The sequence below is a fragment of the Monocercomonoides exilis genome (assembly GCF_001643675.1).
Source record: "Monocercomonoides exilis strain PA203 chromosome Unknown scaffold5-2102611, whole genome shotgun sequence".
In the NCBI taxonomy this organism is placed as follows: Eukaryota; Preaxostyla; order Oxymonadida; family Polymastigidae; genus Monocercomonoides; species Monocercomonoides exilis.
The window spans coordinates 555,109-579,761 of NW_027150550.1; the positions used below are offsets into that span (position 1 = coordinate 555,109).

The 24,653-nt window shown below is 41.7% G+C and overlaps 3 protein-coding genes across 3 annotated transcripts; 2 read left to right on the plus strand and 1 right to left on the minus strand.

Moving 5' to 3' along the window:
* Positions 1–503: 503 nt before the first annotated feature.
* MONOS_5480 (uncharacterized protein) lies at positions 504–12,384 on the plus strand (the record flags this gene model as incomplete). The annotated part of the gene is made up of 1 exon (XM_067875631.1): positions 504–12,384. The coding sequence occupies one exon, from the start codon at positions 504–506 to the stop codon at positions 11,907–11,909; it is 11,406 nt and encodes a 3,801-aa protein (XP_067734186.1). The 3' UTR covers positions 11,910–12,384.
* A 291-nt stretch (positions 12,385–12,675) lies between these two features.
* Positions 12,676–21,592, minus strand: MONOS_5479 (putative SNF2 superfamily family; the record flags this gene model as incomplete). The annotated part of the gene is made up of 1 exon (XM_067875629.1): positions 12,676–21,592. The coding sequence occupies one exon, from the start codon at positions 21,590–21,592 to the stop codon at positions 13,067–13,069; it is 8,526 nt and encodes a 2,841-aa protein (XP_067734187.1). The 3' UTR covers positions 12,676–13,066.
* A 140-nt stretch (positions 21,593–21,732) lies between these two features.
* MONOS_5478 (putative protein farnesyltransferase) lies at positions 21,733–24,616 on the plus strand. The gene is made up of 4 exons (XM_067875628.1): positions 21,733–22,079; positions 22,150–22,310; positions 22,379–22,752; positions 22,876–24,616. Exons 1-4 carry the CDS (start codon positions 21,771–21,773, stop codon positions 24,384–24,386), a joined length of 2,355 nt encoding a protein of 784 aa, XP_067734188.1. The 5' UTR covers positions 21,733–21,770; the 3' UTR covers positions 24,387–24,616.
* Positions 24,617–24,653: the final 37 nt, after the last annotated feature.

Consider the following 24,653-nt stretch of genomic DNA (forward strand, 5'->3'; position numbering starts at 1 on the left):
TTGCGAAAAGTGTCCATTTCTGCCAATCGAAGCAAAAACAATCATTTCTTTCAAAACATCGAAAATCTCTTCAAATAAAAATAGCACAAAAATTCCACCAAAAGACATACATTTATATGTGGTGCAGAACTCCAAAACTTTCAGCACTCACACCTCTTCCATTCTTCTGTGAAATCAATCTTCACATCATTCATTTCTTTTCCAGATGCCTTTTCTAATGAAAATACAGCCATCAAAATTATATGCTCTAAATCATATGTTATTCCATCTCAGAGGTAGATACCGCTGGATGGAGAGTGATTGCTGAAAAATCAGAACATCAATAAAAATGGATGAATCATTCACTATTATTCTTTGGATCAAAAATGGATCATGAAGAAAACAAAGAAAATTATCCAATGTTATGTGATAATATGATTCGCAGAATCAGAAAAACGAGAAAATGTTTGAAGAGCCCATATTAGTCTGCAATAGAAAAAAGAAAAGAAAGCAGTCAAAGAGGCATGGTTGTGGTACTATCAGGAATATTTTATTGTGCATGGATAATTAGTGCGGGATGTGTATGTAACAATTTCAGAAGTGATAGAGCAGATCTTGCCGAGAAATCAGCGAAAGAGAGAGAATTGGATTATTCTGAAGGCACATGGCCAGAGAAGGCTCAAAACAACAAAATTGGAGATGGCAATTTATATGACACATATGTTGAAGGAAAAGAAGGTGGAGCGAGAGAGACAGAAATTCAAGAGAGAATAATGAAGAAATACACAAAACAATGGAATGAAGGAAGTGGAGAGATCAGGAAAGTTCAAAAATGGAGTTTTTGTGATGAATGGAAAATGAGGGGAAAGGAGAGAATGTGTGATGGGAGTGGGGTTGAGGGAAGTGTTGTTGTGGTCAATTCATCAATGAAACTGAATTTGTTGGGATTGATGGAAAGAGGCGGGAAGAGTGTGCTCAGGGCATCGGATGGATGTTTTGTTGAGGTGAGTGGATGTGTTGTTGGAGTTGAGAGAGAGACATCTCCCTTTGATTTTTGTGGGAGCTGTGGATTATTCACTAACATTTCTCTCAGATCATTTTCAACTGGGTTTTTGCAGTCATTTCCTTCTCTATTTTCATCAAAAGCATTAGAAGGAGAGATTTCAGAGAAATGCCACATTTCTGTTTGTTCTTCTCATTTCTCTTCATTTTGTGTGTCTTCAGCTCCATTCATCTCATCGCATTTTGTGTGTCTTTCCCAATTGGAATTCTTCAACATCTCCACAAATCCATCGAAAACAAGACAACTGGGTGAAGGGCTGAGCCAAACATCATTTCTGATGAGTGGGTGTGAATTTTCATCGGTGTGGGATGTGTATGATGGTGGCATTGTCCCCTCGCTGAACAGCCCCTCATCGTCATTGGCTGCCTCGAACACCTCGTTTGTCAGGTGCTATCGCAGTCAGAATGTTGAAGTCAATGGGAGTGAAGGGAATCCATCGAAACCAGTAAGACAGCAGATTACAGACAATGGGGAAAATTCATTCACTTGGTGTGTGTGGAATGGCTCAAATACTACGGGAACAAGTTTTACAGTTTCAGATGGAGTTTCGAGTGGAGGGGCCATTAATATGTATAGTCTGTCATCTGGGACACTTTCAGTGAAACTTTGTTTGTTCAATGACTGCTATGCAAGCTATGCTGGGGGAGGAATAATGTGCTGTGAAATCAGCTCAATCAAAATTGAGAACAACTCATTCAATTCTTGCACGACAAAATATAATGATGGAGGAGGAATATATGTTGGCTCCATTACTTCGTGTGTCAGGATAAGTGGTTGCGAATTCCAAAAATGCAAGGCAAGCAGTAGAGGAGGAGGTCTTTGTCTGAACAATTTTAATGTTTCTGGATCTTCCTGTATTGAAACAGAAAATGGGAAAGGGGAGAGCGCTAGTGTGTTTGAGTGCTCATTCACTTCATGCTCACTTACAAATTCTTTTGGAGGAGGGATGTTTTTTGCTAATGTTCCAGCTGCATTCAAAATGAGGAGCCTCCAATTTCTTTCCTGTTCTGCAGTATCGTGGGGTGGAGGATTGGATCTTGAACCATACCAATCAACAACACCAAGCAACAACCTTTATTGCTATTTCCTCTTCTTCCACGATTGCAGATGCACTGATTCCACTCCATTTGGCCATGATGTATGTTTAAAGGATTATTACAATCTCTTTTCATCGAACAATCCGTTCCAAGAATCGTACACAACGAATAATGATGAAAGAAGATTATGCTATGCTTATTATTTGAACGATTGGTATTATCAACGTACAGAAAAGAAGAATTGGTTGAAGGAAGGAAAATTATTGTTTGTTGGAGGGAATGGAAATGACTTGAATGAATTATGTGGAATGAATGAGACAATGCCTTGTAAAACTATTGGATATTGTGTAAATAAATGCAATAACTTAATTAGTTTAGGAATTTCAGTGCTTGTTGGAAGGCATGTGAGCGAAGGGGAGACGATCAGTGTTGGGGAAAAGAAGATTTCTGTTGTTGGGAGAGGGAAGACAGTGAGTGTGATTGGGACGAGTGCGCTTTCGACCTCTTCGACAATGCTGTTCAGCATATCTTCTGGCCAACTGGAGGTGGGGCATGTGGGGATCGATCACAACGCGACAAGAAGCCCATCGCCGAGTGTGTTTGTGGTGTCACTGGGAAGCGGGACTCTTTCGCTGGAGGATGTGGTGATCGACTCTTCGACATCAGGTGGGAGTGGAATGACGAAGTGTGTGTTTGAAGTGGCACTGAAGCAGTTGAAGACGATTGATGTGGAGATCAAAAATATGAAAATGAATCAACCACTATTTGCTGAACCATTGTCAGCAGAATCGTCATCTGGAGAAAGTGTGCTTTGTAATTTAACAATTCGGAATGTGAATCGAACAGGAGGAGATGGGGTTGCGATGTCAAAGAGCGTAAAGGCAGGAGAGATATTTGTGGTGTGGAACACAACAATGGAAGGTTGCAAGTGCATGGGTGGAAGTGGCGGGGGAATAATGATCGACTTATCAGCTGGAGCCAAGATGCGCATAGGATCATGGTCCACATTTTTCGGAGGAACAGTGAAATATAACGGATGCAAGAGCAGTGGATATGGAGGAGGGGTGATGCTGTATCTGGCAGATAACTCATTTGATTTTTCAATAACATCAGTGAGGTTTGTTGATTGTGCTGCAACATTGGGAGGAAAGAATTTGTTTGTGGAAGCACAGGATTTATCAGCTGTTATCAACAGAACATCAATTGGATTCGAGCCAGTTATTGAGGTCAATGAAGCAGACTTGAATGAACTTTGTGGAAGAGAAAGAAACCAGGGAGATATGATTGTTCCACTTGTTGTGCTTCTTCGGACATTTTCATCGCCAGCATATGTGAGTGGGAGAGAACAAGGAAGTGAATTCAGATTGTGTGGATATGAAGATTACCCATGCAAAACAATTGGAGAAGCAAGTGAATATCGATATCCGAGTTCAAAGCGAAACGTCAGACTGACAAGCACATTTTCATTTGTTGAAGAAGTGAAGTTGAATGAACAGTCATATGAGATTGATTCGAGCAACAAAGATGTTGGATTGAAAGTTGGAGGAACAGGAACAAAAACACAAGAAGCATTGGTGATGAACAGTGTTTCATCAACATTGACAGGGATATTATTTGAATTGGGAGAATCGATTGGAGAGCGATCATCATTTGTTCATTCTTCAGGAGGGACATTGAGATTTGCTGATTGTGGGATAAAGATGGGAAATGAAGTTGATGCAGTGAATTATGAGTTTGCGAGTGCAAGTGGAGGGACATTATCCATTTCAGATTTCAGCATGGCTCATGTGAAATTTGGAATGAAGGCATTCATTGTTATTAATGGAAATGGGGGTGCTTCGATTGAGGATTCGTTGCTTGAGAATGTGGAAACAACAAATATGAAGGGATTGATTGATTATTCATCATCATCGAGTTCATTGACGATTGTGAATGTGACAGCACAAGAGTGTGTGATGGGAGGGAAAGGGCTGATATGTGATGAAAATGGAAAGAAGCTGGGGATGAGGAATTGCACGATTATGAAAATGAACAGTTTGGAGGGAAATGGGAGTATTGTGAGTGGAGAAGCTGGAAATGGATGTGCTGTTGAGGTGAATGAAGTTGTGATTGAAGGATGTGGAACATTGAAGGGATGTGGAGGAGGGATGAGTGTGATATTGAAGGGAACAGGAGAAATGCGTTTGGGAAAGAGTGGAGTGGTAACATCGTTTGAGAAATGTTCAGCTGGTAATGAGGGATCAGTTGGGGGATATGGAGGTGGAGTGTTGTTGAGATGTGAGGAAGGAGGAAGCAACTTTGTGATGAGTGAATTGATATTTGGAAGAGGTGAAGGAGCAAACACAGCTGCACATGGAGGAAACAATGTGTTTGTTGAAGGAGCAAATTTGCCACAGTTGGTGAATAATGTTTCATTTGACTTCTCATTTGAGATTGAAGGTGAAGGATTTAATATTGAAGATCTAATGGGAGCAGAAAATGGGAATGAGTTGAGATTGATTCCAGTTGTGGTGTTCTTTCGAGAGAAACCAAGTGTTGGGTATGTGAATAGGGGAAATGGAGGGATTGACTATCATAAGTGCGGATATGCTGACTTTGCATGCTCCACATTAACATATGCAGGAACAAATGTGTTTGGCACATCGCCAGCAACACTGAAACTGGTTGATAGAAGTTCAGTTATTGATGAAATGACACTCAACATTCAACAAATGAACATTGATGGAGATATTCCAAAGGCAAAGATTCGAATTGTCGAAGGAGGAGAGGGAGAGGAAGGAAATGAGTTTTTGATAAAGAGCGAACAAGCAATCTCATTTTCATCTTTGGCTTTTTCGATATCAACATTTGCCAGATCAGGAAAGGAGTGTGTATTTTTGTGCAGTGCAAACACATTGAGATTTGAAGAATGCTCATTTGGAGCAGAATCACAAGAGATTGGAGTGGGATTGATTTGTGGGAAAGGAGGGAAAGTGGAGTTGACAAATTGTGAATTTGAAAATATCCGAATGACCAAATCAGGGATGGTGACTTTTGATGGAGTAGGGGTTGGAGGATTGATTGATGAGGTGATTGTGAGGAATGTGACAAGAGAATATGAGGGAAGAAGCTTATTTGAGCTGAGAAATGGAGGAGATATTGAAATAAAGAACACGACGATGAATGAATCTCGTTTTGAGAATGGAAATGAGATTGAGATTGGAGAAGGGATTAATGCGAAAATCTGGAACTGCACATTCAAATCGATTCAGAGAGGCAGTGGGAACGGAGGGGTGTTGAATGGGAGAGTGGGGAGCGGGAAGTGTATGGATATTAACAAATGCGTGTTTGAGGAATGCAAATGCAATTCAGTGAGCGCAATTGGGGGAGGGATTGTTATGATTGTGGGAGATGGAGGGAATTTGTTGTTTGATGAAAACAAGATAAATGGATGCAGAGTTGCAGAGAGAAGCGGAAAAGGAGGAGGGTCGCATCTGACATTTGAAACAACGAATATTGAATACTCTATGAAGAACGACACTTTCGCGAACAATGTTGCAAAAACAGGAGAAGATGTGTATTTGGTGTGTGGATCACCATGGACGATGCTTCTTCCGGAGTTGTGGGAAGGGACAGCCACAAGAGTCACAGCAGAAAATAAGATGTGGGTGCTTGAGTCATCTGAACCAAGAAAAGAAGATTCACTGATCAATTATCTGTTTCCAAGATTGAGATCAAATTTGTTTGTGAGCAATATTGGAAACGAATTATCAAGTTGTGGAGCGAAAGAAAATCCTTGCTCGTCTGTTGATATTGGGTTTGATCGGTTGAACGATGAGATAGAGAGGATTATGCTTGTTGGTGCTGCTTCAGTGAGCAAGACTATCAACAGAGGTGGGAAAGGACTGACAATCAAAGGGAATGAAGAAACGAGAGAATTGGTTGTTGAAGAGGGAGGGAAATTTGAATTGACAGAAGGAGATGGACAAACACATTTGACTTTGTCACTTCTTCAGATTTCACTTCCATGCTCCTCCTCTGCAAGTGCAAGTGGTGATGAATCGATTGTGGAAGTGAGGATTGGGCAATGTTTCATTTTGGATTGTATGTTTTCAGGAGGAGAAGGGAATTCAAATGTGAATGAATGTTGGAAGTGGATAGTGATTGGGAATGGAGGGGTCATTCGAATAGAGAGAACAGAAATGAACGGGATAACATTCGAAGGATGTGGAATTGCAAGATTTGGAGGAGGGAATGTGATATTTGAGAACTGTTCATTGGATGGGATTGAGACCAGTGGAGGAGGAGTGATAATGGGAAATGGTGGATCGGAAGTGACATTGAGGAACATGACAGCATTGGGGTGTGTTGTTGGAGCAGGATCGCTGATAACGTCGAATGGAGGATCGAGTTTGAGGGTTGATGGAGAAAGCAGATTTGAGGATATTGAGACAGAAAGTGTGAGTGGAGGGTGTTTGAAGAGCGAGATGAAACTGAATGATTTGCTTGAAATGGGATCATCATCCATATTGAGATGCTCGGCGAATGGAAATGGAGGAAGAGGAGGAGGAATATATCTGAATTTGAGTGACGATTGTGTGAATAACTTTTCACTTTCAACATTGATATTCAAAGACAATGTTGCTGCCGAGGGAAGGGATTTGTTCATTTCGTGCAAGAAACTGAATGAAACAGTGACGAAGGAGAGGTTTGGATTTGAATACAAATATGAAAATGGAGAAGGAGAAGGAGAAGGTCAGGCAGTTGATATGAAAGGGATTGACAGAGCACATTTTGTGGAGAGTGTTGATCTTGGGCTGTTTCTTGTTGAAATGAAGGGAATGGAGGTGTGTGTGTCGAGGGAGGGGTATGACACATTGGGTTGTGGGAGCGATGGATATCCATGCGAATCGATGTGGAGTGGAATAAGACACAATGACATGAATGGAGGGGAAGGAGAAAGGAAAGTGAAAGTGAGGGATGAAGGGGCAATTGAAGATATCTATTCTTTCACAGATGCACTTGCGATTGATGGATGTGTGAATGAAGGAGATGAAATCAAACATAAGCCTGTTCATTTTGAAGGGACAATCAAAGGGAATTCTGAATCATCATCTGTTATTTCATCAACAGTATCACTCAGCTTGTTATCTTTGATGTTGCAGATTCCAAATCAATTTGATCCAAATATGGATTCATTGATCTCATCGAGTGGAGTTCTTAAACTCGAAAGCTGTTTATTTGAGATCCGATCATTGACAGCTGTTCAATACTCGTTGATAACCACAACCAGTGGAAGTTGCATATTGAAAGGATGTAGTTTTGTAGATTCTTCATTTACTATTTCACCACTGGTGATGGCTTCTTCAGTTTTGCTCGAAAACAGCAACTTTTCAAATATTGAGAACAAAGGCAGCGAAGAAGGAGGCGCTGCAAAAGTGACATTGCAAGGGAATGAAAAACTGGACATCAAATCAACAAATGCATCATCATGTTCGCTTTTAAAGAACAATGGAAAAGGTGGATTTCTATATTTGGATTGTCAGAATTACTTGAATGAAAATCCATTTCTTTTTGATGTTGACGTGACTTTTGAGAACAACAATGCAACCATAGGAAAGAATCTGTTTATTTTGGGAAGAGATTTTAATGCTTCTGTAACAAATGACTCATTCAAGTTCGATTATTCATCAATGATAAATGATAAAACTTTGTTTGTTGGGAGTGATGATTTTCATCAAGAAAAGGATTTGTTCATGTTCCTTGTTCCATACAGCTCAATTGAAATATTAATTTCATCTGAAGGATTTGATGTTGCACGTTGCGGAAGTGAAGAAGAGCCATGCTTCACAATGTGGAAGGGGATGGAAAACATGAAAAAGGAGAATGGAAATAAAACAATTCAGATTGAAGAATCGACAATTATTCGTGATTCATTCAACATGTCCAATTATCAGATCAAAAAAAGTGAAAAGATGGGAGAAGAGAATGTGAAAGCGATATTGAATTTTGAAAAGGCAATTGGAAGTCAGCTGGAATATTTCATGGTGAATGATGTTCATCTTGAATTGATGAATATCCAATTGCAACTAACATCGGGATTTGACAACTCAGCAAAATCGATTATTTCAAACAAAGGTGGAGATTTGGTGATCCTCGAATGCTCGTTCCATTCAGAAGCAGGAGTGAACAATGGATTTGATTGTGTGTTTGTGGATGTGATTGGAGGCAGCGTGGAAGTGAATGATTTTTCTATGGAATCGTGCAATATTGGAAACAGCATATTTAACATTCACGATTCTGGAGTTGATTGCCATTTTGTGAATGTTCATGTGAAATCGTTGAATGAAAGTGGAGGATGTATTTTGGCAATCAAGAAATTTGAATCAGGATTGGAGATAAATGAAGGAAGTGAAGGAGGAATAGTCCTTCAAATTGACAAATCATCATTTTCGGGAGTGAAGAGAAGTGACAATGGAGTAAGCATTTTGGAATCAAAGAGTGAGAAAAAGATTTGTTTGGTTGTGAGTGAAAGCAACATCACAGAAGACAAGGCAGAGTCAAGTGAAAAAGGAGGGGTGATATTCTTCACATTGGGCGCATCAGGATCAATGAAGATGGTTGACTCAACAATCAGCCAATGCAGCTGCACCAATGGGAAAGGAGGAGGGGTGTATCTGGCAACGGAGGAAACAGGGTTTCTTAATTTCACATTTATGGGAATGAAGTTCAGCGCAAACGCAGCAAATGTGGGGAATGACATTTTCATTGAATGCTATGACATCACATTGCAGATCAATGAAAGGCAATTTCAGTTTGATCTTCGAGAAGGTCATTATTCGCGAATTAATGCAATATATGGGAGAGATGAGTGTGATTATCCAAATGATATAGATCTAATTGGATTTGTGACTATCCATCAGAGTGACACAATTATTGTGGGCAGCGTGAATGGATCGGATGAAAAACAGTGTGGAACAAATGCTCTTCCATGTGACTCAATTGATTATGGGCTGATGCATATGACTTCAGATTTCATGAGTCTGATGTTCATTGTTGAGGAAAGTGTGATTTGTGAAGAAATAAGTCTGAAAGAAATGAGTTTGAGCTCGAAGAGCAGAGGCTTGTGTGAAGTTGAAGTGAAATCGGAGATTAAAAGAACGAGAGAGACTTTGGTGACAACAAACGGAGCAGTCTCATTGTCGAGAGTGAACTTTGAATTTGATTCAAATTTCATCTCTCACCATAAATCATTGATATCACCAGAAGAAGGAATTCTTGAAATTGTGAATTGTTCATTTGGCTCAAAACTATTTGAGGACGGATTTAATGTTGAATTTACAAATATTCCATTTCATCTTATATTCATGAAAAAAGGAGAATTACAACTTGATGGATGCTTAATATCAAATCTCATCCTTCATGAATCCGCATTGTATCTTTCATCTCCACTTTCATCAGTAATTGATTCATTAACGATTTGCAATTCAACAATCTCTCGTTCACTTATTGAAATTATTGAATGTGGACAATTGAATATCGACAGATTGCTTGCTGAAAATATTTCAGTTGAAGGAAATGAAGATTCATTGATATCTTGCTTGGCAATGAAAAAGACAATGCAATTGGCAAATTGCACAATAGGCGGAGTCAGTTCACAGACCACAAAAGGAAAATTGATGAAAGCGGAGAATAGTTTGGATGTGAAAATGGACAATTGCATTTTTGATGGAAGCTCAAACAAAAGAAATGAACAATATTTGAATGAAGAAGAAGAGATTTGCAGATGGAATGGATCTCTTGTTGAGATTGTGAAGAGTTCTGTGATGAGGAAAGTTTCAACAATCACAAATTCACCAGAAGGTGGAATAACAATGAGAGGTGGAAATGTGATTATTGAGAAAGGAGAGTTCATTGACAACAATCCATCAATTGAAAAATATCCATCACTGAGAAGAAACATTATTTGTTCAGATTCTGGAACGTTGAATGTGAGGAGTTTGAAAGGAGGAGATGGATGGGAAAGAAACACATCTCTTTGGATGTTGAATGAAGGGTGCAGTTTTGAAGGGATTGCTTCAGAGAGAGATCCATCATTTTTCATCCCTGTGTTGGACAATGTGGATGCAAAAGAAGAGACAGATAGAATGAAGCTGACATTCAAAGGGATGCTTCTTATTCCATGCAATTTGTCATTCTCAGTTGTGAAGAGGAAGGGAGAAGAGAAAGAGATTGAACATTATGATTTTGATTCAAATGGGTTTTTGTCAGAAAGAGAAGTTGAAGGGAGAGTGGCAAAAGATCTTATCAGCAGTTGTGGAGATGAAATCGAGGTGAGTGTGCATGTTTTGTTTGGAAACGCAGAATCTCCATCTTCAACACAGTCATTCATTCTGAAGAACAAAAGTGAGACTGAACCAAAAGGGAATGAAAAAATTGTTGAAGGAAGAAAAGAAGGAAATTATTCATGGGCTTTGATTGTTTGCATTGCGATTGTGGTAATACTATTAATAACATTGATTATATTCATTGTTCGATGGAAAAAGCAAAAGAGAAGAACGAAAGAATTGGAAGTGATTGTGGAAGACACAGTGAAGAAGGATCCGAAGGCGTTTGAAATGGTAACGATGGAGATGTCTCCCGAGGAGCAGTGGCGAAGAGCAGAAAGAGAGGCAGAGAAGAAGAATGATGAGAGAATGAAGAAGAGGGTGTATGATACGAATATGCAACATTCTGAATCATCCGAGCATCTTCTATCTGAGAGTGGTTCAACTGAATACATCTTGGGAAGAGATTCAGATAAGATTCCTCAATGGGCGTTAGAAAAGGAGGAGGAGGAAGAGATTCGAAAGAGAACTCCTTCACCATCCATCTCATCCACTTCAACCACAGACACTTCAGATACTGAATCCACTTTTGTTCGAAGGGAAGATCTGTGTCCAACCACCTCGTCGATGTCGAATCTGGTGGATGCAATGGCCTGCTCATCGCCTCATGAGAAACTGATTGTGGATCTGAGGGATTCGCTGTTCATGCTGCTGCATGGGCGGAACAAGACGAAGGAGATGGCGATCGGGACGGTGGAGGAGAGGATGGCGACAGGGGCGCAGATCCTGTTCTGGGTGGGGAATGTGGCGCTGCACTCGTTTGGGGAGATGGAAGTTCCGCTGGAGTCGCTGGACAGGCTGAGTCCGCACATTGTGCTGTTCTCGGAGCACATGGTGATCTGTGTTGTGATGCACTCGGGGAGTTCATCGTCAGAGGATTCGGACTCGTCGTCTGTGTCATCGCTGAGCGTTGTCTCGTCATCGTCGAATGTGTCGGTGATGAGCGAGAGGTTCACAGACTCGCCGCCGCCGTCGTCGGCGTTTGAGGATGAAGAAGGGGAAAAGGAGTATTTGCGGTGGAGGGCGCCGGAGCTGCTGGAGGGGAGGAAGACGCATGCGACAAAGAAGTCTGTTGTGTTTTCGATGGGGATGATGCTGTGGGAGTGTGTGGCGCTGGCGATCCCGTTTGGGGAGTATGATGCAGAAACGGCGGGAGAGAAGGTGAAGCACGGAGAGCGGCCGGGGGTGTGGCGGGATGAGTGGGCGGCGGGGGAAGTTGTGGAGAGCATGGTGCGGCAGAAGGCGGGGGAGCGGGCGACGCTGGTGGATGTGAAGCGGGAGCTGTTCAAGCACTTTCCGTCAAGGGCGGTGTTTGTGACGATGTCGGATGCAATCGACTGCTATGGGTCGGGGTGGTGTGGGAGTGGATATGGCAGGGGCGAGTCTGGAAGCAGAAGCAGAAGCAGAAGCAGAAGCGAAAGAGGAAATGAGAATGAGAAAGAGAAAGAGAATAAAGTTGGGTGAAAGCTAATAAAATGAAGTTATATGAAAAAATGAAATGAATTTGAAAGCGATCTTTTCTCTTCTTGATTTTGGATGCACTCCTTTTTGGAGAGCCACTTTTTGTTTTTTCTGTTGTTTGTGTTTGTGTGTGTTTGCAATTGTTGTTTTTGGTTTCTGTTTTCGGTTGAATGTTAGTATGTGTGTATGTATTATTGTTAAAGTTATGTTATAAGAATCATTGAACCCTTTTGCTTGAAGCTTGAAAAAGAACAAAATGGTTTGTTCGAAATTCTTTGAATAAACACAAAGTTCTTTGTCGACTTTTTGGCAAGGGGGATATGTGTATGTGTGTGTATGTATTACAAATTATCTTTTTCTGAGAACGATATTTTTTAGTAATGTGTTATTTGAGTTTCTTTTGGTGTTTTGAGTTGATTCAACATTTCATTTTTTTTCAAGCAAATTTTTATCGAATAAAAATTGGCAATATGTTATATTCGTTTCAAAATGAATGAAAAAAGTTAAAAACTGTTGCACAAAGATGAATAAGACATTATACAATGATGATAATATGTGATGAAATTGATGCCATTTTTGATAATGTTTTTATCATTATTTTAATGCTCATAAATTTCTAAAGATTTGATGGATAAAGACATTTCAAAAAACATAAGTGAACAACTAATCTTGAAATTAGAGGTTTTTGTTTTTTATTTTTTCCGAAACTGATATTCTAATTTTTTTAGAAAAAGAAGATTAAATGAAAACTTATCCATCAAAACATAAATTTCGATTGCTATGAAATAAGTCTTTCTGATTTGATTTCATTATCAGAGAAAATGAACTTTGAATGCGAAAGTGTAAGATCAACAGGAAAAGATTATTTCAAAGATTCATTTTCTTCACTTAAATTCGATAATCATTATGCAAAGCTATCTTTTTGTTCTTTAAAGGCACAATGCATTATCCACAAAGACAATCTCCTTCGCAAGTTGTTAAATACAAAAGAATCAACTCAACGTTTCAGTTTCATTAATATTGTCATAACAACAAATCAATAAGAATTACAAAATAAATATTTGTGAAAATATTTCAAATGTATTTTCATTCAAAAACCAAATTTTTATAACCTTCCTTTCAAACTTTGAAAAGCACAATATTCACGACTTTCGTTTTTCTCACTTCCGCTTTCGCCTTCTGCTGTTTTTCGCACTGTCTTTTGATTTGTTAATTTTAAGTTTCTTGTCCACATATTCATCATCATCTTCTTCTTTTCTATCATCATCTTCTTCAAATGAACTATCTATGCCTATTTCTTCATTGATATCGCTTGCATGTTGCCTTTTAGTCTCCTTATCTTTTGCCATTTTCCTTTTTGAGATATTGTGCTTGTCATCATTGCTTGAAATATTCGATAAAAATGAATCGTCACATTCCCCTTCACTTTCGAATTCCCTTTCTATTTTCTTTCCTTCATAATCTGTCTTTCCAAATCTTTTCATCTTATCCTTTCCGCTCTCTGTAATCTCACTCCTTTTGCCTTCCTCACTTTTGTTGGTTTTCGCATCGAGTGTTCTTGTCAATTGCCTTTTGCTCAATCTGTCTGCTCTAATAGTTTTTCCTCCTCCTTTTGAGTTCTTGGCTTTTGAGCATGCGTGTTTAATCTTTCTTTTGTTATATTTTGAAACTTTTGCGTTGTCATTATCATTATCATCATCATCATCTTCTTCTTCTTCTTCTACTTCTTCTACTTCTTCTACTTCTTCTTCCTCTTCTTTGTACTCTTCGCTTTCTTTGCTTTCGTCCTCTTCATTTTCAAAATTTTCATCTTCATCTCCATCCTCCTCCTCATCTTCTTCATCTTTTTCATCTTCTTCTTTCACCTCTCCTTTTCCTCCCTTTTTATTCCTGGATCCCTTCCCTCCACTTTTATCTGCGGCTGTTTTTGGCTTCTGCTTTGATTTATGATAGCAAGTTTTTTCTGTGTGCCTTGTTTTGAAGCATCCTCCTTCTTCCTCTCCAGCTCCAGACTCAATTGTTTCTTCTTCCCTCGACTCACTCGTTCTTTTTCTTTCTGTTCTTGCTGGTGCTCCTCTTTTGTTTTTTCTCTCCATATTCGCCTTCGACTTTTCATTTCGATTTTTCGTTTTAAAAATATCTGTTGCTTCCATCTCGGCTCCTTTCTCCCCTTCTTTCATCCCTTCAACTGCTTCAATATCATCATCCTCTTCTCCATCACCTTCATCATCAGATTCATCTTCTGTTTCTTCTCTCTCTCCTTCAGGCCATCCTCGTTCTTCATCGCTCTTCTCCAAGCACGACGAGCAGCAAATAAACGAATAAGTCTTCGGAGTCTTGTATCCAAACCGTTCCAAAGCGCTGTATCCTTCAATAGGCACAAACCCTTCTTCCACACACTCGTGGCACCAAGAATAGGGGCAGAACAGACACCGAAGCAGCAGCCCTTCCGCCTCTGCCCCCGAACGATCACACACACAGCACCGGTGATGCAGGCAAATAAAACGCGTCGGCAGCCGAGCTGCTGCTTCCATGTAGCAGTCTGTGTGCATCGCCGAAGGGCACTGGTGGCAGCTGATCGAATGCCTCCCTTTGTAAACACCCGGGATGCTTTTCTTCGTGTGCACAATCGGCTTTCGCAGCTGCGGTCGATGTTTGTTCATTGGTACTCCTGGCTTCGCACAAGACGCTGTTGAATTGTTTGTTGTGAATGGAGTCTTCACGCTTCCAGGCAAAGGCTCTGATGAAGTGTTGGTGTGAGATGGTGAGGTGGGTGCAAAGTCTGTTGCTGTTGTCTGAAGTGTTTGAGCTTCAGTTTTGTTATCTGATTCCTTCGAGGGTGCAGCTGCTGAAGATAATGAAGACACACAAGCATCAGCATTTGCTTCTGGATTAACACTTTCATTCTCCTCATTTGCTTTGCATTCGCTGTTGTTGCTCTGATTTGCTTCTTCATTACCAGCTTTTTCTAACTGATGTGTCTCTGCAGATGCTTCGCCTTCCTTTTCTCTTTTCTCTCTTTTCTCCTTTTCTTTTCGATCTTCCTCCTCCTTCATCATGTTGCAAAGCAGCTCAAGTTGGTTCTTCATCCCTTCAATCAGCTGTGTTGCCAGCTGCGCTTCCTTTGTTGGTCGCGTTGACACTGTCGATGACCGCAGGCTGCGTGTGCTGACAACAGGCACACTCAAACTTGACCGAGCACGAGAACCAGAAGCCGACCGGCTTGGTGCAGGCGATGGAGGTGAAAACAGATCATCTTCGCTCTCATTTTCGCTGACTTCTTCAAACGGGTCAGAATCCATCTGTGCAGCATCCCCTTTCGTCTCGTCGTTGCACTCCTTGTCCTCATCAAAAAACGGGCTGTCGTCGCTTTCTGACAATTCATCTTTTGTTTTTTGTTCCTCACTTGCTCTGTTCTGTGATTCCTGAATTCTTCTTTCTTTTTCTTTCTCTCTTTCCAGTTCTCTTTCTTTCTCTTTCTCTCTTCGCTTGATTTCTTCTTCTTGTTTCTTTCTTTCTCGTTCTCTTTGATTCTTCTCCTCCCTCGCCATATCTGCCCTCTCCTTCTTTTCTCTTCCTTCTCTTTCTTTCCGCTCTTTCCGCTCTGTCACCGGTGAATCTTCCTCCAATCCCCGCTGGCAGAACACACAATACCCCACATGCTTAACCTTCTTTCGCTTCATTTCCTTTTCCAGTCGCTCTCTCCTCCGCATCTCTTCGATTTCCTTCTCTCTCCTCTCTTCTTCAACCGCCCACCTCGACACCTGCACCCGCCCAACCCCTTCCACAACAACTGAAATCACCATCGATTTGTTCTTCCGCTGCATTCGCGCTCTTTTCTCCCTCCAAATTGCTCTCTCTCTCTTTTTGCGGTCTTCTTCCACCATCTCACTTGCTGCTGCCAACGAATAATCCTCGTCTTCTCCGTCTTCTTCTCCATCTCCTTCTGACCCTTCTAATCCCTCTTCAACTGCGTCGCTCTCATTCTCATTCTCATTCTCATTCGATGAATCGTTTCCTTTCTTTTGCTTTTGCTTTTTCTCAACTTTCTTCTTGTTTTTCGTTGATCCCTTCTTTGCCTTCTTCCCTTTCCTGTTCGAAGAAGCCTCGCTTGAATTCGCACTTTCATCTTCCTCTTCCCCTTCCTCATCTTCCTCATCGGAATTATCTTCGTCATCATCGGCATCACCTTCAGAAGAGGAAGAATCAACCATTCTTCGCTTCCCTTTCACTGCTCTCACATTTCTTCGACTTCCACTTGCCTTATCCTTTTGGCTTTTATTTGACTTCCCTTTTTCTTTCTTCTTCTGCTCTCGTTTTTTCTTTTCCTCTTCCTTCTGCTTCGTCATCTCCATTTCAATCTTCTTCTCTTCCAGCGCCTCTTGCTGCAGATGTTGCATCACCTCCATCGTGAAGAAGTCGCTGTTCCCTGTTTTGTATCGCTTCCCCAGAAACGTGTGGAAGTCAAACGGATCGACAGTCACCACAGACGAGCCTGCAATCTTCGCTTCCTCTGCATGGCCATCAGCAGACACGGAAGAAGGAGACAAAGACAGAGACACGTTGGCTGAAAAAGGCAAAGTGGAAGATGATGCTGATGAAGAGGCTGATGAAGATGACTGAATGAGAGACAGCAGCGTCTGCGCATCGTCAGATGAAGAAGTTGCCATGAATTCACTGGAACCAGAACTGTGATGCGATGATTCATTGGCTGCTTCGCAATGACTCGATTTCTCAACTTCCTTCAGAGAGAAAAGAGCAGCATCAGGCGATGCAGACGCAGGCTGCTCAGAAAACAGCGGAGATGGAGAAGGCGAAAGTGTTGGAGTCAGCATTCCAGATGAAGTGGACGATGAAGTGTCTGCAGGTGAAATGTCTTCATTGGTGTCTGCCAGGGCACGCTGTGGCGACGGTGCAACCAGCACAGGACTGGAAGATTTGGTTGAGGCAGAGTAGTTGGTTAATGCCATTGTCGCTCCCTCGTTCTCTCTTTGCACATTCAACAAGTCTTTATCTTCTTCTTTCGCTGGCTCATCTTTCGCTTCCATCTGCTTCGTCGACTGCCTCTCGCCTTGCTCCAATCGCTGACTCCCCTCCTTTTTCCGTCGCTGCTTCTCTTCTTCCTCGCTGATGATTTTCCTCGCTGTCTCCAGCGCACTTTCTGCAATCCCATCGATCACCCACTGCGGCACCTCCACATCCACCCCTGTGGTGTCATCAACAATCACACTCTTCGCACCAAACGCCACAATCTCACTCAAATCAGACGATGTCATCTGGTCCAAGTCATTCAGCGTGGGGTCTTCGTCTCCATCTTCTCCTTCCCCTGCTGCACTCCACTCCTCATCCCCTGCCCCTTTCTTCCCTTTCTTTTTCCGCCCTTTCCACTCTCTCCCATCGTCTCTCAGAACCAGCGCCCCCATCACCTGCTTCCGCTCAGCCATCTGCACAACCCGCTCTTCACACGTGTTCCGGCAGATCAGCCGGAACACCTTCACACTCCTCGTCTGCCCCAGCCGATGCGCCCTGTCCTGCGCCTGCTTGTCCACCGTGGGGTTCCAGTCTGTGTCATACAGAATCACCACATCTGCTGCCTGCAGGTTCAGCCCCAGCCCACCCGCTCGCGTGCTGATCAGGAATATCCACGGCGACTGCTGCAGCTGAAGATACGGATCCGTAAACTGATTGAGTGTATGCGACTTCTGCGAAGACTGGTTTGAGAAAGAAGCAGCATCAGCATCTTTTTGCTGAGAATCGCTTTTCGCTTCATCAGCGCTGCTATTGCTGGGTGCTTTGTAATGCACATCATTCCTGTTGAACTTCGCAATGTCGAACACTCGCCGTGCCAAGGATGTCGAGCCATCCAGTCTCAAATACTGAAATCCTCTCTGAGAACAATACTCCTCCAATATATCCAAAGTCTGTGTGAATTGCGAATAAATCAACACTTTGTGTATTCGTTCGGGTTCAGAAGACGACTTCTGTTCTGCCGAAGTTGAAGTGACTGAAGAAGAAACTGTTTGCTTGTCGTCTTTTATGTCAGATTGACCAGATAGAATTCCAGTTTCAACTTTTGATGATTCTATGGTTTCCTTTGAGAGATCAATTTTCAACTCGTTTCCTTCATCAACAGCCTTTTCGTCGATGCTGTTTTCAATTGAGTCATTGGCTGCTCGCAAAAGCAATTCGTCGCCCTCATCTTTCAGCTTGCCAAATTCCATCTCATCAGCCAAAAATTCTGTTTCGTCATTTCTCAAGTTCATTTTCCGAGTTGTTGCAAAACTGCTTCCTGTCTGTCTTCCTCTTCCTTGTCCTCTCCTTCTGCCTCTTCCTCTTCCTCTGCCTTCTCTTAGCCTCTGCTCTTCCTTCTCCTTCTTCTTTTGATCCTCAATCTCAAGTCTTAATCTCTTTTCTTCCTTCTCCATTTCCTTTCTTTCCTCCTTCTCTCTCTTTAACCTAAGCTTTCTTTGCTCTCTTTCCCACTTCCTTTCTCCTCGTTCCTTCCACTTAAACAGATCTTTCCCTCCAAACAACACTTCCCCTTCTGTCTGCGATTCAATGCGGTCGTTCTCTTCCTTCATCTTCGTCAGCAGTTCATCCAACACTCTTAGCTTTCCTGACGATCTTATCAGAGCTTCTACACTCCAATCAACCTCCTCTTCGTTTTCATTCTCCTGCTGCTTGTCTTCTCTGAATCCATCGTTCTTCAATGAATTCACCTCTTTCTGTGCTCTGCTTTTGCTTCTTCCTTCTTTTGATGGTAATTTCGTTTCATTCCCGTCTCGCAGTGTTCCGTCTTGCGATATGTTCATTTGATCGTTGCTGAGGAACAGATACGGATGATTGCAGCACTTTCTCAAAGCAATAAGCAGATTAGACAGCGATGTTTTGAGAGGCGGTGAAGGAGATGGTGAAGGCGTGGGAGTGGGTGATGGAGAAGCAGATCGAACAGAAGGAGAGGAAGGAGCAGATGGAGATGGAGACAGAGATTCAAATGGATCAGGCGAATCACTCGGAGAAATCGGAGGCTCAGAAGGAGTAGAAGTTTCATCTTCTCTTTCTTCTTCTTCTTGGAACTTCATTTCTCGCTCGCTTTCTCTTTTCTGCTCTTTTTCTCTCTCTTCCTCCTCTTTCTCCCTTTCCTTCACAGCTAAACTCAGCAATCCTGCATTCATTTCAAGAAGCCTCTTATAAAAATGCACCTGCATCCTCGACAGAGGAACATACACTTTTACTTCAGCTTTTGGAGGAAGATTCAGAACTTGGCTCTTTAGTCGTCGAAGCATCACCCGCTTAAGAAGAAGATGAGCAGCTCGCATAAGCGACAGATCAATGACATTCGAATTGGAACTGGAAGAGAAAGACGAAGAAGCTGATGAAGATTGGTCGTATGCATCCAGTCCGTGATCAAACACATGAGCAGAGACTAGCACTTCTGGATACAAAAAGTTCAGAAACGCCCACAGCTCATGCATGTTGTTCTGAAGTGGTGTTCCAATCAGCAGCAGCCGTCTCATTGACCTCAAGCGCCTAATGGCCTGCCCAACAAGCGTCCTTTCTGATTTGATGCGCTGACACTCGTCCAGAATGATGTAGCTCCACATCTGATGCTGCAGCCATCCTTCGCATGACAGCATCATATCGTATGTGGTGATCACTACATCAATTGTCGGGTCTCTTTGAAACGTTCTCATCTGCTTTTCACGCTCCACATTCGGCCCATGCAACTGCTGCACCTTCAGTGACGGAGTCCACCGCGCCAGCTCCGCCTGCCACGTCGGCAGCACAGAAAGCGGAGAAACAATCAGATGCGGCCCGCCTTCGCCCCGCTCGTTCTTCAGCGCAGCCAGAAACGCACACACCTGCACTGTCTTTCCCAGCCCCATTTCGTCTCCGAGAATTCCACCTGAGCCGTTGTCGTGCTGCTTCAGCAGCCAGCACACCCCCTCCCGCTGATACGGGCGGAGTGGAGCTGTGAGGAATGGAGGAGATGGAGAAGTTGTGATAGATAGCTCTGATGGATGAACTGTTGGAACAGGGACAGATTGGGGAGGGTGTCCTTCATTTGTTGCTTTGTTCGATTCAACTGATGAGGTTGCTTCAGTTTTAACATCTGTTTGCGCTATTTCAGTTGTTGAATGAGAATTTGGCCCTGATGTTGCAGTTGATGTTGGAATATCCATTTCATTTTCTTCATCCTTTGTTTCTTCATTTGACTGTGTAACACTGTTATCTGATGCCTTCAGTAAATCTTGCATCTCGCTCTCCTTCTTCTGCAGCAGCTCTTTCCTCATCTCTTCTCTTCTGTCCTCCAACCGCTTCTTTTCTTCCGCTTTGAGCATCAGCCATTGCTGCTCAGGCACCCCAGGGATATGCACTTCATTCAGATCGATGCGCACTCCTTTCTTTTTCTTCTCAATCAGCTCCTTCACAGCTTCCATCACAGCGCCATGATCAAGCCCGGCTCTGTGGCACATCCTCAGCAGCAACGCTCCTTCCAGGTTGCGATCAACTGGACGCAAAAAGGGAACAAACACATCCCAATTCAGCGCATAGAACAGAATTCGTGTCCAGTAGAAGTGCTTTTGCTTCAGCGGATCGCTTGAGGGACGTCGTGTCGTTCGCTTTGGCAGCGGCATTGCCAAAGACTCGGAGGATTCTCCGGCTGAGGCCTGTGGTTGGCTTTTAACAGGGGCTGGAGGTGGAGTTGGCGGTATTGAATAGGAAAGGGCAAAAGACAGGGCGGATGAAAATATCGGTGTTGTGAGTGTTGGAGGATGGCGAAGCAATTGAGATGGATCATTGCGCAAATATCGAAACAGCGGATGTCCAACAGTAGTTGCCAATTTGCGAAACTGCTGAAGAAGATGAAGAAACTGCTCTTGCGCTGATTCTGGCAATTTTTTGAATCCGTCAGAAATTGTTAAATATGAAAGAGAAACAAGTGAGCGAGAAAGTGATTGAACCGCTGATTCTTCAGCTGGAGAAAACAAATGAGATCTCGATCGCAAAGAAATTTCGTTACTAAATTGAAGTTCGAATTGCTGATGAGGTTTTTCTTGTTCCTCCTTTTTATTTGACAGAATAAAAGAATAGATCTCATCCAAGATCTCAGGAGAACGCAAATTCTTTGTTTGATCTTTGTGAGCATAATTCCCTCTCCTTTTTGTTCGAGTGGGCAAACTTGGAGAAGGATTTTGTAATTTTGTTGAATATTGAGGCCTTTGATAAGCGCTTGAAGATAAAGAAGGAATCTGAGGAAATGAAGGAAATGTATTTTGAGGCTTCACGATATTTGTTTGATTTTGTGAGCCTAGTGGCTTAAAATTAAATTGGGTTGGTTGTTGAATTCCAGCATATGGCAGAAAGTTTTGCTGAAATGGAGGAGAAGGATTTGGGCGAAGGTTTTGCGTTTCAAATAAAGGCATTGGTAGTTGAGGAGGAATAGGCGGTACGCGCATAGAAGGTACTTGAGAGAATCCTCCAATAAAATTTTCTTGCCTTCGCGGAGGGCTAAGTTCAACGATTTTTCGCTGAACAGGTTTTTTAGGTTTTGGCTTTGCTTTTGCATAAACTACAGGTCTTTGAAAATTTTCTGCGAACATTTTTGTATTGAATGGAATTGGAGCTGTAGGAACAGCTCCGGCATTTTGAATGATTCCGGGATAAAAATAGTTCGGCAACATGATCTTGACTAATAACTCATTTTTTTCTTCTTTAAAATGTTTTTGAAAAAAACATGAAAATCTTTTTTCAACAACAATAATTTTATGATTGAGAGAAAAAATCAATTTTGAAAATAATGATGTCTTTTTAGTTATGGTTAGAAACAATTTTTGATCATTATTTATCGTTTAACAAGCAATGCAGTTGGATCCTTTGCTGCAAAAACATATTTCCTTTTTTTATACTCTCATATTTTCACCTTTACCCTCGGTATATGTTGGAAACGATTCAATTAGGACAACATTTGTTCAATTCGGAATAACGGGATTAGCTTCTCTGAACAGCTTGTCTATTTTATCAGAAACAGAAAAGCAAAGTGTTAGAAACTGGCTTATTTCGTGCTATTTACCTGGAAATGTTGAAATTGGAAAAAAATTACCAGAAAACATTATTCCTTCAGGGTTCAGGGGCTGTACATCTAGCGGAAATATTTTCGATGCAGTTAATGTATAAAATATATTTATTAATGCTATGCATTTATCATTTTTCATTCTTTTGAAAATTTTCATTTGCAAAGCCTTCAAAGCAAGTCAGTTCAAATGATTATGCAACAATTTCATCAACTTACTCATCGCTTTTATCGCTCAAAATGCTATATCCGAATGAGCCTCTTTCAAATTTTGTAAATACAAAGCAAATTGCTTACGATCTCAAGTTTTATCAAAATGAAGACGGAAGGTTTGAATTTGATTTGAAAAAAATCTTTTTGTAACTTGTTCAATTATTTTTTTAAAAAAAAAAAATAGTTTTAACTCAGAGCCAACGGCATCAGATTCTGACGCGCGAATGTGTTTTTGTGCATGTGCATGTGCTTATTTATGCGGAAAAGATTTTGATAGTATTGACAAAGAAAAACTTATTAATCATCTTCTCTCGCTGCAATCATATGAAGGGGGATTTGGCGGACGAGCAGGGAACGAGGCGCATGCAGGATATACATTTTGTGTAGTTGCTGCGCTGAGCATGTTGGGCGCCCTTGATCGAATTCGAGACAGAGTGTCGTTGGAGTGGTGGTGCTTGCAGAGGCAGAGAAGAAGGGGCTTCAATGGGAGAACACAGAAGCTGGAGGACGTGTGCTACACGTGGTGGGTCGGGGCTACTCTCAAACTGCTCAATATTGGTTTGCTTTTTAATTAGAATTTAATTTAATAATTGAGTTGAAATTTTTCATTGTTATAATTGGCATTTCATATATTAAAAAATATTAACATATCATTCTTCATCACTGTTACCCACTTCACAGAGCAATTTGCATCTCCTCTTCGTCTGCTGTCTTTCATTGCAGAGTGCGAAGATTGCTTCAGTGGAGGAATCCACAAGGACGAGATGTCATTCAATCCTGATCCACTTCACAGCGGATTGGGGGTGATGGGGATGAGCCTATTTATGGACGCTGCACAGCAGGAAGCAATGGAAATCATAGAAGACATGGAAAAACAGAACAAAGAAAGAAAAGCAGAAAGGGACAAGAAAACGGAGAATGAAAAGGAAAAAGAAGAAGAGTCAGAAAAGCCACTTCTTGAAATAATAAAAGAATACAAGAAAGAATATTTTCAAATTCCGGTTGATGATTGGTATGTTCAAGTTGATCCTTTGTCCAACCCAGAAAATGCGAGAGATATGGATGACTTTGATATTATGGAGCTGCAGGAGTTGATAGACGCGTTTTACGCGCCTAGTTCTGAAATGGGTGATTCATCGATATTTCCTACCACATCGCCTTCATGCTGCCCATCTTCTTCCTCCTCCACGCCTTCTTCTTCTCTTTCTGAGCTTCGAACTCCCTTGTGCCAAAATAACCCCCATCTGCTGGAGTACAAGCACCACGCTTCATATTGGATTGCGACACCTCCATCGCATCTGAACAGCAACCCGACCCTTCCGATCAAAGCATCGCTGCCTGAAGACGACGGCCGAACGCTGGTGGAAGAGCTGCGGCTCAACGTTCCGCCGAGTCTGCGGTCGTATCGCCGCTACTCTTCTGTGTACAGCGACGAGCGCGTTGTGAACAGCCGCGTGTGGGAGCTGGTTGGAAGTGGATTGTGCTTTGCAAGGAGCGATCCACTGCTTGTGATACCAATAAGACAGGTGGATGAGAAGGATACGGAGAAGAATGAGACTTGCCAAGCTCAAAAAGTTGAATCAACAGAGAAAGGGAGCAATGAGCAGGAAACAAGTGCCAAAGAGAATGAACATGGCAACGAGGGAACTTTCAATGCTATTGAACGAGCGATGACTATTTTTACGAGGGAGATCAAGCGAAAGATGGAGATCAAGCGGAGTATGAGAGAAGGCGTCGACACTGCAGTGCCATCAGACAGCAAAGAAGGCAGTTCAGCTAGCTCTGGTGAAGCAAGCGAAAGTGAGGCAAATCAAAAGGAAAAAGAAAAAGAAGAAGAAGAAGAAGAAGAAGAAGATAAAAAAGAAGAAGAGGAAAAAGAAGAAGAGGAAAAGGAAGATCCAAAAGCAAAATATGATCGAGAATTTGCAGAAAGAAAGAGAAAAGAAGCGGAAATTAAGCAGCACATTGAAGATGAGAAGAAGAGATTGGAGAAGATGGGCCAGCAGTTTGCTGAGATGTGTGAAAAGGAGATAAAATGCGACTGGCAAAGAAAGCGGTTCCACGATGGACTGATTATTCAATCAAAGAGGAATCAGATGAAGGAAGAAGAAGACAGACTCAGCAACAACTTGAAAGAGTTCACAAAGGAAGCACTGAACCAACTTTCGCAGATTGGGCACAAGAATTTATGAATTTTTGCGGTTTTGTAATGTATATTTTTTTTTCTTTTTTTCTTTAATTTATATTCACAAAGAATGAAGTGTTATAGCTTTGCTCTTAATCTTAATGATTTTTATTTTTTTAATCGGTGAAGATATTCAAAAATCAAATGCGCATGATTTTATAGAATATTTTATTATCATTTCCTCATCTTCAAATTGAAGTTTTTATTGTAAAAGAAAATTATAAAAAGTCTTTTTAAATTTGCTTCCCCAGATCAAGCTGCAAATAAATTGAGT

Bases quoted from the DNA above. Each gene is read 5' to 3' on its own strand.
- MONOS_5478 (XM_067875628.1), top strand. From the start codon at position 21,771: ATGCAGTTGGATCCTTTGCTGCAAAAACATATTTCCTTTTTTTATACT. The intron at 22,311-22,378 runs GTTTGAATTTGA...AAAAAAAAATAG, and splicing joins TATCAAAATGAAGACGGAAG to TTTTAACTCAGAGCCAACGG. The intron at 22,753-22,875 runs GTTTGCTTTTTA...CCCACTTCACAG, and splicing joins TCTCAAACTGCTCAATATTG to AGCAATTTGCATCTCCTCTT.